The sequence below is a fragment of the Nelusetta ayraudi genome, unplaced genomic scaffold, assembly GCF_046127955.1.
Source record: "Nelusetta ayraudi isolate G7.1 ecotype Tasmania unplaced genomic scaffold, CSIRO-AGI_Nayr_v1 ptg000072l, whole genome shotgun sequence".
Classification (NCBI taxonomy): Eukaryota; Metazoa; Chordata; class Actinopteri; order Tetraodontiformes; family Monacanthidae; genus Nelusetta; species Nelusetta ayraudi.
In genome coordinates, this window is record NW_027466122.1 from 640057 (window position 1) to 654917 (window position 14861).

Genomic DNA, 14861 nt, shown 5'->3' on the forward strand with positions numbered 1-14861 from the left:
TGGGAACAAAAAAAAGATGCATAATTCAAATCGACCTTAATCTCATTATCGACCCGTGACTGTGTGTAAATAAATAATAATAAAAAAAAAAACAAGGGCAATTATTCACCAGGGTTGATCCAAGGTTAGCCGCGTTGCGTCATGTCACGTATAAAGGAGGACGATGTGATAGGACGAAGATGAAGTCTGCATAAAAAAGACGTAAAACCTCCCGCCAGACTGGCTTGCGTGTCCGCAGGGCAGAAGATGCAGACACGATACGTGACGAGCCTCTGAAGAGCACATTTATTTTCAGTTTAACCCTCCAAACTGTTGTTGCATTGCACAGATTCTGAAGGGTGAAGGAGCATATGTGTGAATCAATTGGGTGGCTAGTGGTAGAGTGTACGTGTAAGTGCGCGTGTGTGCGCGTGCGCGCGTCAAAGCCCTCAAAGGGACAGAGGAGGTGAAAAGTCTGCCGGGGATATTGAATTTTGAATGGCTAATGAATTCTATTAGGCAGAAAACCTGAGCTTCATCCCGGCTCCCACTGTATCCACACTATTAATCACCGGCAGGATTTGGAGCCCAAGGGCGTTTTAATGAGAACAAACTTTGCTCGGCTACATCAAAATTAACCTTCAACCCAGCCGGATGAAGAAGAGCCGAGTCTGTCGCTGTCACCAGCGTGAAGCTCCCACAAGCATTGTGCGGCTAAATGTCACATCTGTTCCGTCCTGTTGTGTGTTTTTTTTTTTGTTTTTGCTTTTTTTTTTTTTTTAAAAGCTAATTCTGAATATTATGTTTTTAGCTCGGTTGGCTTGGTTTCCACCAGAAAAAAAAAAGAAGAGAGAAGAAAAGTTCATTTTTCAGGAGTGAAGTGTGGTTTTATTTAAGAGGCAAATAAAGAAATTGTTCTTGTTTTGCTTTAGTTTTCCGTCCTGGAAGAACACAACACCTAGGGAAAACAAGCACCTTTTCGGTCTCTGAAGCGTTAAATCGGCCTTCACCTCTGATCGTCTGGCTCCTGATATAAACACGGCCAAGATTTTGCAAAAATATAAAATAAACAAAAACAACAACACCCTTAGGCGGTTTCATAAAAAAACAATATTATTTGTTTAAATAAAGACAAAAATATCTATCAGTCTAGTCTAGTCCAGTCCAATCCAGCTCAGTCTAGTCCAGTCCGGTCCAGTCCAATCGAATCCAGTCCAGGCAGACCCCTCCTTCCAGTCCCGCTGAAAGGTGAAACATTTTTGACTTGTGTTAAACCGCCGCTCCTCACTTTGCCTGCTCCTATTTTTAAATTATTGAATCATACGTCTCTTCCGCCTAATTGGACCATGTGACCTCCACCACCACCAGCACCTCCCTCCTCTTGCAGGTCCCCTAGCGTTTTCACATTTCCACTTAAGCAACCAGTGCTTCAGCCGATTAATTCCACCCGATAAGATCATCCATTTAAGGTGCACGCTGAGCAGATTGTCCTCAAAGAAAAAAGAAAAAAAAAGTCCACACTGTCCACAGTCGGCCGAGCATGTTGTGATTCGCAGGGAGAAGTCGAGCTTTCCGACAGCACTTGTTGGGAACACACAGTATTAATCACAGCCGGACAGATTATTACTCGTCCTCCATCCATCTCTCTCTCTCTCTCTCTCTCTCTCTCTCCCTCTCTCTCTCTGCCGACGGTGCCGGGTCTAAACAAACAGCGGCATGCCGGGTATTATCCACACGGTGCAGTATATTAGGAGTCAGCAGCAGGCAGGCACTCGTTGTGGATCCCCGGGTCGACAGGAAGTGGCCCCTTCCGGATAAACCTTCTTCTTCTTCGTCTTCTTCTTCTTCCACCATCCGGCTGCAACAATTGACATTTAGAACAATAGGATGATGTATTTTCTCGGATTGCGGATGATTTTTGAAAAACTCTGAGGATGACATCCTAACATGATGATCCTGTTGACATCTGTTTGCTGACGCTAAGGTTAACGCTTTCTCTTTGTCTCTCTCTGGCAGCGTCCCCGACCGTCCCGCCGCTGCACTCCGAGCACTTCAAGCCCTGTCATGAGAAGGACCTGGCCTACTGCCTGAATGGCGGCGAGTGCTTCGTCATCGAGACGCTCAGCGGGCCACACAAGCACTGCAAGTAAGTGACCGCAACCACAACGTTGCTGCTGCTGCGGTTGTGGGAAAACACCTCCTCTGCCTTCTCCTTCTTCCTCCTGAGCACCAGAGTTGTTCTTTATTTTTGTCCTACCTATCGCCAGTATCCTCTGTCTGGCTCTGGCTATTTTCAGACATGATGTTGATTTTGCTGGGAATGCCGCGATACTGAAACATTTTTCTGCGGACATTTGAAGACCTGAGAGAGCAAAACAACCAAGTCTTCTAGTCTGTTGGTTACTGCTGCTGCTGCAGCTGTTGCCATAATATCACGCAAAGCAAAGTTGGCTTTGCTGACAGACAGGTCGCAGCAATGTGAGGGTCCAAATGCAAAATATGCATGCAGAGCACAGTGTCATCAGCGTTCATGCAGCGGTTCTTTCCCCAGGCCTCTCAGTGTGTGTTTACCTTGTGAGTTCTCCACGGGAGTGTGTGCTGCCTTTGGAAAGTTGCGTGCGCGAGTGGGTCTGTGTGGGTTTTTTAGCCGTTTCATGTGCGTGTCTGCGCGCCTCGCCTCACTCGTCCCAGATTTTTAAGAGCGCAGCTCGTGGGCACTCGGCCCGTTCAGACGCTGGGCACTTTTTTTTTTTTTTTTTTTTTTTTTACTAATGAAGTCCCAAAACTACTTCTGAGAGAGAGAAACTCACCGCAGGACTTCCAGCCGACCTGCTTTTTAAAGAGAGGCCTGGTTTGTCTCCTGTGGGGGCACGAGTACACACGCACGATTCTGTTTGTGTGCTCCTGTGTGTGTGTGTGTGTGCGTGTGTGTGTGTGTGTGTGTGAGAGAGAGAGGGAGGTTGGAAGACGGAGGAGTTTTGGATCGGCAACACGAGGTTGTTAAAGTACAAAAGCAAGATTTGCAGTGATGCATGTAAAAGCACATTAAAGCGTGAAGCACACACACGCATTGCACACTACCGAACTGGCAGTTTACATCAACACAACAAGCTTGATTTCGGGAACACACTGTAAAAAACAAAACAAAAAATACACTCGGATGCTGCCTTCCTAATTTTAGACTTTGAGTTTTTCCTGCACAGAAAGCAGGAAAAGCAATTTGTCGGAGCTGAACGTTAACCTGTATCAGCTTCTGCAAAATTGCTCGACTGTTTTTTGCATGCAGATTGTGCAAATGAATTAGAAGAAAAGGTCAATATTTCTGTCTCAAAATTCCACGTTTCCTCATCAAGAGTATTCCTTGATACTTGATGATTATGCCTCTTGGCTTCCTTCCTGATTCCAGAGCAGGCGCTTTGATTGTTGAATGAGATTAAAACTAATGTTGGAGAGCAAGAGCACAGCGGCGAGGTGTAGGTGGACGAGGGAAAGTGCCGCACAGTGCCTGTTCTCGCCTGCGTTGCCATGACGACGAGGTCTACAGACAAGCCCGCGGCATGGTGGCATTGGACGCGTCGTCTCTGCGCACTTTTTCTGTCTGTGTTTTGTGGAAGATGAAGATCGACTCTGGACGCCAGGAACAATCAAATGATGCGGATGGTTTCATGGAAATCTGCTGTTCTGTTACCGTGGTCAGTACCTAAAACTGTGGGTCAGATTTTAAAAGGAAGTAATGTATTTTAAAGAGTTTTATTAATGCTCAGCTGTGTGAGCGCCGTGACTGAAGGCCGCGACGAAGCTCAAAGCTTGAAATCCACCGCGATTGCAGAAAACGGAAGCGTCACATTTCAGTCGGCGGCTCTCGGCGACTCGTTCATCCTAATCAACAAAAGAATGACAAATTACACCCCAGGCGCAAGATCAATGCACGGCCTCGTTTGCTTTGTGCCAGCAACAAATTGATACAAATCAGATTGGGAAAAAAAAGTTTTTAATCAATCCCGACGTTTTAACGGCGGGAAGAGCGAACAAGGCCTCTTTGTGGCAGAATTTGTCACAGATTCAAACATTTGTTGTCTTATTTGTTTATTCTTGAGATTAAACAGTGTTTTTTTTTTTTTTTGTCCTGCTGCTTCAAGTGCCACTCCCTGATAATGTCAGTTTTAGTGTTGAGTGTTTGGTTAAGTCAGCCACTCATCAGTAGGTTTACGTGATGATGAATTTGTCAAATTTGCCCCTGTGATCTCATCGTTTACCGGTAGCTTCGTCTCAGCTGCAGGTCCTCTCCTTTAATCGGTCCTCGGAAGGGTCCTGGCTGCACTTCCCATCCCCCTGCTGATGTGGACAGAGAGGGGAAAAAAGTGGTAAAAGAGTCGTCTTCATCAGCCTAGTTACCAACAAGATCGAGCTGGTGGTGTTTTTTTTTTTTTCTTCTTCTTCCTCTCTCACGGCACTCTCCTGAGAGCGACAGAAAGGCAATCTGGCCCGACAGGTGGAGGCTGCAGAGGTTTTGGAAGGGGTCCGTGAGTGAGTCGCAGCTTCCAGAGGGAAGCAACACATGTGACACACTTTACAAGACGGAAACCAAGAATGAATGGAGCGACTCTGCAAGACTCAGGCTGTGTTCCAGGTGTTACAGTGAAGAATTTCTAACCGTGTTGGAAGCAAACGCAATTAGAAATGCTTTTAGGCACCTCTTTTGAGAGTAATGGATCAGTAGAATTAGTTCATTAAAAAGACTCACTCACCAAGTCGTTCAGTTCTTGGTGGCAGCAGTGTCACTGGCTCCAAATCCAAGTAAATGGAGAAAGCTCAATCTGAGTGACGTTTTCAATGTTTCCAGTGACGTCCGACGACTATTCACCAAAGATTCGTTCTTGCAGCACGGTCACGCCTCCTTTGCAGGCTCGCAACTGCGGCTGGTTATGTAGAACGAATCTCTGCCCAACGATCCAACACTACTGTACGGCCGTGGTGAGTAATTGGTGGGTAAATATGCATCTCCTATCCGGCGGCGCCTTAATTAAATTCATTGTAATACCGGGCTTTTATAAATAGAGGCAAGCTGATGAAACGCGGCCGTTTTTCCTCTTTAATTCACTAGATGATTCAGAGCTCTGATGACTTTCATCTTCATCAAAAGTTTCCCGTGCGTTCAGCTCAGGCCTTCTGTCTTCCAAGCAAATGACGTTCAGAGTGTTGCAAACCTCCAAACCTACTTTCAGGTGAGAAATGAAAGGCAGAATAATTGGTCAGCCTTCGGAGTTCCTTTCAAATATCAAACAGCCTGGCCAGCGTTGCACTGCCGCGAAACATCTGTTGCACCTCGAGTTGATTCTGTTCACACTTTGATGCCCTTCAGAGGAGAAACCAAAACTATCATGCCAAACTTTCATTCACTCGTTATAAAAACTTTAAATGCACCACAAAAATGGTGACAGTTACAAAAAAAAAAGGTTAAGAAAGCTAAAGGAATGAAAGTCCATGAAGTTTATACCATAGAAATTCATAAGATCATGACTCCTGATCTCCTGAATTGAAATGTTGGGTGTTGTGGTGCTCACTTCTATTAGGAGTTTAGTCGCGCCCCAACACATTGGCAGGAGGCTGCTGCTGCTGCTCACCTCCTCACCTAGCTCTCACACACACACACACACACACACACACACACACACACACACACACACACACACACACACACACACACACACACACACACACTGGCAAGCTAATTAACGCAAAGAATGCATGAAATTGGAAAATGCGGCAGCAATAACACACGTCTGAGCTGCCAGTCAACAAGGAGATTAAGGAAAAGAGATTAAAAAAGGGTAAAAAAATAAAATAAAAAAAGGACCTGGATCATATTGGGCTTTTTTTCTTTTTTTCCCCCAGGTGAAACCTCCCAACTTGTTGATTGCGTTGCTTTGCAAAATTCACTCAATTTCACAGTTTTTTTTTCTCCCCCCCCCCTGTGTTAGCTTTGCTTTGCCTTGTTTTTGTCCCCATATAAAGCATCACTTTAAACAGGAAACAAAGACATTTTTATTTAGCAGGCAGCTGCAAACAGAGCGCTAAATATGTTGTTTTACGTGGCTCCATAGGGGGTCTCTTAGCACGTTAAGCTGCAGGGGCGTGATGTGGGACCTTTAAATCAGTGTCCAAGAGTGTCAACCTCTGCGAGCAGGAACAAATAACACATCAGGGACGCAGCCACGATGTGGGAGGGGCGGCAAAATAAAGAGGCAAGAGACTGACTGTGTCCTGCAGTGATGTGGAAGAACACACATCATTTGACCCAAAAAGACACACACCTCTGTCACGCCAGGGGGACACCTCGGCGGCCCAGCGGCGGCGGCGGAGGGGCTGAGTGAGTGATGCATCAGGATTGGCCCTGACAGGAGGGCGCCGCTGGGAGGAGCTAAACACATAGATCACTGAAGTGCACATCTGTGTGTGTGCGGCACACTGTCCTGATACATGCCATCCTCCTCCATCTCCTCCTCCTCCCCCTTCTCCTCCATCTCATCTCCTTCTCCATCTCTTCCTCCTCCATCTCCTCCTTATCCTCCATCTCCTCCACCTCCTTCACTGGCTCCTTCTCCGTCCCCTCCTTCTCTTCCTCCATCTAATCCTCCTCCCCCTCCTCCATTTCCTCCTTCTCCTCTTCCTCTACCATCTCCTCGCGCTCCTCCTTCTCTTCTTCCCGTTCCTGCCGTATTCTCTCTCCTTCCCGTCTGCCTCCCTCGGTGCTCGGCGCCATCTGCGGCGCTCCGCTGGGACTTCCGCCGGGCGTCTCTTTCTCTGACGGTAATAAACAAGGCGGATGCTGCGGCATGTGCCGCAAGGTGGCAGAAAGTTAAACTGATGTGAGATGTGTGTCGTATTGCGACGGTTTACAGCGAGTCCTGCGAGATGCGAGAGGGGAGCCGCTCCAAACGTGCACACCGCCAGACTAAACAAAATCCACGAGGCAGCCGCCTGGGGAAGGACGGGGCAGTGATGTCGGAACATGCGACGCGAGGAGGCTCTGATTGAATTATTTTACACGCGGTAGGACGTGTTTTTTTTCCTGCCGGCTCCGTCAGGATGTTAACAAGGAAGCAGCAAATTCAGAGCGACCGTGGTGGGAAGCTGTAGTCAAAAGAGTTGTTTTTTTAGCTGCTCAAAAATAAACTCGACCGGGCCAAACAGCATCCTCGGAAGGGAAGGAGACGGAGAAAAAGCTTCTCTCATGTCTGATGAGTCGTCTGGCAGTGAAGGAATCTGATTGGTCTGTTTTGAATGACGGACAAGAAGTCTGTGTTTCCAGATGGATATCGTGAAATAGGTCAAATACATTTGGGAATCATTTATTTTGGCAAATTATGATCCAGATATTATGATGCCAAGACTACCTCCAAAATTCAGTCGGTCATTGGTGATTGATGCTTCAACAAAAAATTGTGTATTTTATTCTTTAAAATCTGTTGCCAACAACTAATCTCTCAAGTCTATGCTGACCTGCACGACTCTCACAGACACACACTGTGAAATGTCAATTGGTTCGTCATCCATTTGCGCAGGTTCAAATATATGCAACTGCAAAATGCACCTTCGCTCTGAGAAACCTTGCGTATTTACCCAAACATATTTCTCGGCGTTGGCTCAGTTTGCTCGCATTCCCTTCGCTCTTCGTATTTGTGCTCTCATTAGATTGTCAATCTTCTGCCCGTTGTGTCTCTTCCTGAGCCAACTTCATCCTCCCGACTCCTCCGCTCCGACTCGATTCGTATTGACGTCTTTGTTGCTTTTAATTAGTGAGTTTCTGCAAGTTCAATTGTGTGATTGCATTAGCTCATGCACAATGGTAAACACCACGGTGCATCCAATTAAGGTTGTTTCACAAACACGTTTGTGTGTGTGTGTGTGCGTGTGTGTGTGCGTGTGCGTGTGCGTGTGCGTGTGTGTGTGTGTGTGTGTGTGAAGTCAAAACATTATCTTCCAAACATGTTAATTGTTCTCAAGCCATCATGAGCATTTAGGTGCAACAGAAACACTTGACACAGGAAGTGAAGTGCCGTAACAAATGGAGGGGGTGGGGCCACTCCGCAGATGCTAATCCACGAACACTTTAAATAATCGCCAAATTTGGGACTATTATGAAGAGAAGTGCTTGGACTAATGAGGACCATTCATCACAGTGACGTCTGGTCCAGGACGTCGGCACTGTTTAAACAGCCATGATCACGGCTGCAGGCCTGAGAGGACGGTGAAGGAAAAAGAATTATAGAGCCGTCCAATAGAATTAACTCCAGCTACTGTTGGGATTCCAGTGACACCAAGGCCAAGGTTGCCAGGCTTTAATATTAAGTGCAACATTGTTTACACACACAAAGACATTCACATAGTTAAGTTGCACCTGGTTGCAGAAACATTAAAAGTGACTCATTCACGGATCCACCAAGTGAGTGAAAGGCTGGAAAATATCTATACCTTTTAATGAGTTACGCCCGCTGTACTGGTGGAATCCAGTAGAGGGCGAGCTCCACGTGTGTGTACCAACAAGTTTCCAGCTCTTTCTTTAAAATGTATGTGTTTTTTTTTTTTTTTTTTCACGTGACGCTGAGTGATTTTCTTTGGCTGAACGACATTTACAAACTCCGAAATGCGCTCCAAAAATAAAAGCACAGATGCCCGGAAAGATGATCAAAACAAAGGTCTCGCTAGCAACTCATCCTCGGGTTGGCAGTCGGAGTTGAAGGCGAGCGCAGGTTTCAGCCAGCGACGGAGGTGTGGAGGAAGGAGACGTACAGTAATTTGGTGGTGTTCCTAATCAAGGCGTCCCTTTCAAGTCCGCAGGTTTGATGTGTTAATGGGATGCAAATGTATGGTAATGAGGCCCCACCTCCCCCCATCCCCCTCCCCTCCGCCGAAACTCCTAGTTTGTATTCCTGCTTCTGCCGGATGCAGAGTTGTAAATAAATACGAAACAGAAAAAAATCGTGGCAATTTTTTTTCTTTTCTCTTTCGCTAAGAGGGGAGAAAAAGAAAAAAAAAAAAAGGAAAAGTTTTAAGCCGGCCCAACAAAGACGAGTCTACCTCGAGGGGGAGGATGGACGGGCGCTATCCTCCAGCGGGCTGAGCCGCGCAGCAGCGGTGAGTCACCGTGCGTGTAAAGAAAGACGACAAAGACAGAGACCAGCAAAGAATGGGAGAAAAAAAATGTTATATGGGTAAAAAAAATAAAAATAAAGCGCTCTTGGTTTTTCCCGTTAAGAGTGTAAAACCACTCAAAATCCCTCCTTAGTTCCACATAAATAAGTTATGCAACAGAAAATAAATCAAAGAGAACAGGAAGTCGTGGAGGGAGAGGAGCGGAGATTGAAGGAGACAAAGAGGGAGAAGAGAGCAGAGAGTCTGTGAGGCGGCGCTAAGTAGGTCTGGAGCGACAGCGGTGGTGGTGGTGGTGGTGGCGGCAGAGCTACCTGGGAGCTGCACCAGCTGGCTGATGTGTGTTTTTTGCTCAATGGTACACGCGGAAGAGGGGCGGCGGCCTCCAGCTCGGGGAGCGTCTGTTTCCTCCCGCGACCGGCTCGCTAACAAGGAGCAGCAGCAGGGTGTCGCCCCCGTGCACCCACATACACATGCATGTCCACACGCACATGCATTTGTATGTGTACATATGCAGGGGTGAAGCAGCCCCACCCAGCCCCCGCAGCTTCTGCAGGGCAAAAAACATGGGACCAGAGCGGAAGACGAGTCGCGCGGCCTCGACTCCTGCTGCACCTTTATGAAAGTTTCATGTTTTTCCCGCTGCGCTGCGCTGTTTTGTTTTTTTTTTATTTTGTTTTTCCGAATCTGGTCACGGTCTCTGTCTCGCTCGCTCTCAAGCTAATGGACACGCCTCCCATTTGGAGGCGCAGTGATTTTGTGACTGAGTCTGCGATTTTTGAATGCCTTCATGAAAGCCAGTGGCAACGCACGGTGATGCATTTTTGTGCTAAGTTGGACGTGAAAGCAGTGCTTCAGCCAGTTGCATTCATGCAGCTGCCAGTGAGATAAAAGCACATTCACAGCATCATAATCTCTCTTTTTTATCCACTCATCACATTAAAAATGTATGTAATTATTTCAGAAAAAGGGCTGTTTTACTATTGGTGTTTGTTTTTTCTTTTAGAAAAGCGTCAGTACAAGGGAAGAAATATATAATGGACGGATTGAAAACGGTTTACATCAGAATGCAAATTGCAGCACTCAGTCGTGACTTTTTTTTTTCCTGAGGATTGTTTGAGTCGTTTAAAGAGAGTCAGCTGATGGAGGGCCTCGCTCATGAGTGGTTTGTGGCCGAAAAATGATGGGAGGGGCAGGAATGATTTTTACGTAATGGATTAATCACACTTGTGGCTGCAGTCTTCTGCGTTTTATTATCGCCAGTGCTGCTAATCTGTATGTGACATCACTCTTATTGCATATAATGGCTCAATGTAACGTCTGTGTGTGTGTCTGGGTGAGGGGTGTAATTGCCAGTGTGGGTGGTTGCGTTTAAGTGCACACATAAATACCGCCGGCTATAAAAAAGAGATATGATCATACGCTGTGGAAACATGACCAATAACGGAGCCATTCTTATTCCCCTCTTCTTCTTCTTCTTCTTCTTTTATCTTTTGAGTGTGCATGTGAGTGTGCTCGTGTGTGCTCGTGTGTGTGTGTTAAGCTGACTGTAGGCCTGTTTGGGCTCGGCCATGGGTGGAGAGGCTATTTCAGGGGCCGCTGCCCCACAATGCTTTGCTCGCGCGTCCGCACGGCGGCGCCCCCTCGTCTGTCAGCCGCGTCGGCCCGAGGTCGAGTCAGCTGACGTGACGATGGACTGCGGCCTGACAGTCGGCTGTCGGCTGGTTACGGAGAGCAGGGAAAGAGTGATGGAGGTGGAGGAGGAGGAGATCCTGAGTGATGCCGACAAGATTTCTCCGTCAGCGTGAGGCATCTCTGGTGTCGTCTCGCCGGGTCGCAAACGTCCACGTCTTCCCACCTTGATGAGGAAAAACAGACGAGTGTCTGTCCGTTCGTCCGTGAGGACATTTCAGCACGACGTGGAGTAAAAACATGTTTACATGTTTAAGCAACAATGAGGCGGAAAGTGACTGTCATCTTTTCAAAGATTGACTTTTTGGCAGCTTCCACTGTGCTTAAACTCCAAGTAATTGAGTGTAATTGGGACCCAATTCCGACTAAAGCACTGCTAATTTTGTGCTTGTCTGAAAATGAAGCCACTTACGGCCTATTTTGGTAATTTTTGTTATTGTTATTATTGTTATTTCCATTGTCAACCACCCATTTCCACCCTGCTGTGAGGTTCTGACTGTCCTGGGGGAAAAAAAAGCTCTTGTATTCTGCTTATCTTCTTTTGTTTTGTTTTTTTCCGATCCTCTTCCTCCATCTCGATCACATGCCTCAGAAACGTGACAGCTCGTGTCACAACATCCCCCAGAAACGTCCAAAAAAGGCCAAACAACATAATCGGAGGATCTGGATGTGGAGCAGATTTACGGTGTCTGGGGGGAGTTTCTCTTCTCTTTATGTGGCCCTGGAGCTGCTGGATTGAGCAGGCGGCATCGAGCGAGCGAGCGCGTCGACGTGAAGGTTTTACTGAGGTCGCAAAGTAACTTTATATCTGCTGCATCGGTGCTCGGCCAGATACAAAAGGGCATATCGATCAGCGATGCAGATGGAGGCGGGAGTTAGCCGATCTGACTTTGACGTGTGACGTAAATCAGCTGATCCAATACGGAGAGCTGGCGCGGCGGCGGTAATAGGGGTGTGTGCGCTGGCTAATGTTTCCCAGTGTGGTTCTATAAAATCTGTCCTGCTAAAATAACGTTATTACAGCACTAATGCTTCAGGCCCTCCATCAGAAGAGCCGACACTCTCGACAGTCGCCATCATTTTCACGGGACGTGTGTAGAGTTTAGATTTTTTTTTTTCTGACGTACACTCATGGGAAATTAATAGCATGTGTTCAAATATTCTCGGAAAGGCAGTGACGATGACTAAAGGGTTGTCGGCGTGGCTGTTATCGCTGCTATCGACATAGCTGCAACAGCAGCTTGGACTTTGTGCTTTCATTTAGGAGGGAGCGATATTTTCATTCAGTGGAGCAAAATAAGTCCCGCAAAGCGCTTCCCCTCGACCGTGACGGGCAGTCATGAGAGGGAGAGGGAGAGAGCGAGAGAGAGAGAGAGAGAGATAGAGAGAGAGGTGACTCTGGGTCACATGACAGCGCCGCGACGTAGCGGAACGAGGTTCGGAGGAGGAGCTAAGCCATGAAAGGGTCAAAGTTTCGAACCAATACCAATGTTAGTGTTGATATCACCAATGCTGAGACTGATGCAGACCCCTAAAAATGGATGGAGGGATGGATGGAGGGATGGATGGATTTATCTTATCTCTTATCTTATTGTCTTCTTTTTTTTTCCCTTCTGCAACCGGCCATGCTGCCATAAAAAAAAAGAAGATTGATTTCCATAAAGACAGTCGCTTCTTTAAAAGCACATTTTGAAACCCTTTAACGTTGCAGCGCCATGTGGGTGCAATTGCCACAGATCGAAGTAGTGGCAGAGGCTGCGGCCGCTCAGTTTAAAATATAGAAAAATGGAACATGATCGTCATAAGGAGATGCAGGATCTCCTTCGCTTGCCTTTTAATGTGTCTCAGTGTTTTCTCAGCAGGGCTGCAAGTCTGCGCACTGACCTAAACAGCAGCAGCAAGTCACTCAATACTTTTTAATGCCCTGTAGTGGTGCTTCATGGATTGGTGGATTTTTTTTTTTTAGAAGGGAGCTTTTTCCACCACTGGCTTCATGATCTTCAGCATCTTCCTAGCACAGTGTTTCTCAAACAAAAAAAAATAATATCCAATTTCACTTAATTGGTCAAAAAACATAATAACATTCCATAGTCGTGTGACTGTGCTTTGAATGGAATGTGAGGCACTTCTGCTTTATATAAATGTGGATTCACATAAATGCATGCGGCCGAGTGCGTGCTTGCAGTCGCCGCAGCTCCTCGGATCAGACCTGAGAGTCGCACCTGATTCCATACATATGGATGTTTGTGGGTAAACATGTTTGTCGGCAGTCTGGCAGCGAGGGTCACGTTGGTGCTGTGCAGGTTTCAGCAGAACAGCAGCATATATGCAGTACATACACATATATACATATACATTTATAGAGAGGGAGAGTACAGCACAGGAGGAAGAGAGCAACTTGGGTCAGCCGAGTCACTCCCGGGAAGCTAATTAAGAAGTAAAGTGCTGGTGGAGTTGTGCGCTCAGGGGGAAGAGCGGGACACTTGTTGAAGGTTGAGCCAGATTCTCAACACGCTGTATTGATGCCGCACCAGAGTGGCTCCCTGTAAACAAGGTCCAGGAGAAGTGGCCCAGGGAAAATAATCCGTTAGCTGCTCAAGGTCGCGGTCGGCCTTGCGGAAGGAGCAAGCGTCTCTATTTTTCATGACGACGGGCCATCTGGTTGGAAAACCTGCGAGGTGACTGAGCTGCTTTGGAGTCTGTCACATGCAATTGGACCAGTCAGGTTTTATCATTATCAATATGTTTTGTTTATTAATACCTGTTATTGCTACTAGTTTTCCTGGCTTTCTTCCGGTGCAGCAGCCAAACATGTAAACCTGTTATGGTGAGGGAAAAAAAAAAGCTGGAAATAGAGAGAAAAAAATGATTTAACGCTCCATTTTAACTTTGAAGTGAATTGGCCGAAGTCAGAGATATTCTGGAGCGTTTAATTTAAAACTATTTCCGTTAAAGTGAGGCTTTTTTTTTTAACAGTCTGTGGGTTTAAAGTGAATTGCTTCATTACATTTCTTGCTCGCGTTGTACGGAATTATTAAAAAAGTGAAGTTTATTTCATGCACTGGTGAATTTTTTCTTGTTTCTGCTTTCAACAGGCTTTGTGGGTGGATGGTGATGGCTTGCTGCTATTTCTCAATGCAGCAATCACGCTAATGTTGTGTCTGACTCTGTTACGGGGGTTTCATTGCCGCGGTTCGATTCCTCACGCACGGTTCTACTCAGCGGGGGAGAGTTCAGCGCACGGTCTCCTTTCTCTTTTTCGTACTCCTTTTATGCTTTCTTCAAGAACAAGAAAAAGGGGGCTGATCCTTTTTATAACTTCTGCCAGCGACCATGACGGACTTAAATTACTATAAGCTCTGTCTGTATCTGCGCTATGCAGGAAGCTGCAGGAAAATTCCCGAAAGTTGAAAGCCTGTGTGTACAATCGCACAGGACAGAGATACCCCCTGCTGGCTGGCAGGCCTGCCGGAGCGGAAACAGTGGGAGGGCGGGGGGGTGCACGTGTCTGCGAGCGCGCGCACGGCGGACCTCCCGATGGCCATTTTGGTGCACATGTGCAACATCACGTCGGAGCAGGTGGCTCGGCGGGAGGGGTGAGCGGAAGACGGGTAGTTAAGGGGGAACGATACAAGGAGAGGAAGGGAGAAGATGAGAGTGGCGCCCAGTCAAGGTCAGGGAGTAATTAGGCTTTTTTTTTTTTTACCCCTCTCTCTCTCTCTACCCTCCCTTGTCGGAGCAGGGAAACTGTCAGGCCTCGGGGATGAGAAGTGATTATATGGGAGTATGAGAGTAATTGAATTCTGTTGCGGAGACAAGAGAGAGGATGGGGGAGGGAGGTGGGAGGGAGAATAAAAACCTGGGACATGATATCAGCAGAAGCCTCCAGTTTTTTGATTTTTTTCCTTTCTCCTCCTTTCTTTCCCAACCCTCATTTGAAATGACGGTCCAGCAGGAAAATAGACAGAGAGAAGAAAAATAGTGGCAGCGTCTACGTGACGCTAATTTCCCTCCCTGCTGCACACGTTGTTATAATG

At 46.9% G+C, this 14861-nt stretch overlaps 1 protein-coding gene across 1 annotated transcript in view; it reads left to right on the plus strand.

The window, feature by feature from the left end:
- Positions 1–14861, plus strand: part of nrg3a (neuregulin 3a) — a 217093-nt gene that overhangs the window by 135866 nt on the left and 66366 nt on the right. The window contains exon 2 of the mRNA XM_076043000.1: positions 1996–2125. Within this exon, the coding sequence (XP_075899115.1) occupies positions 1996–2125 (130 nt within the window). The remainder of the gene's footprint in view (positions 1–1995; positions 2126–14861) is intronic.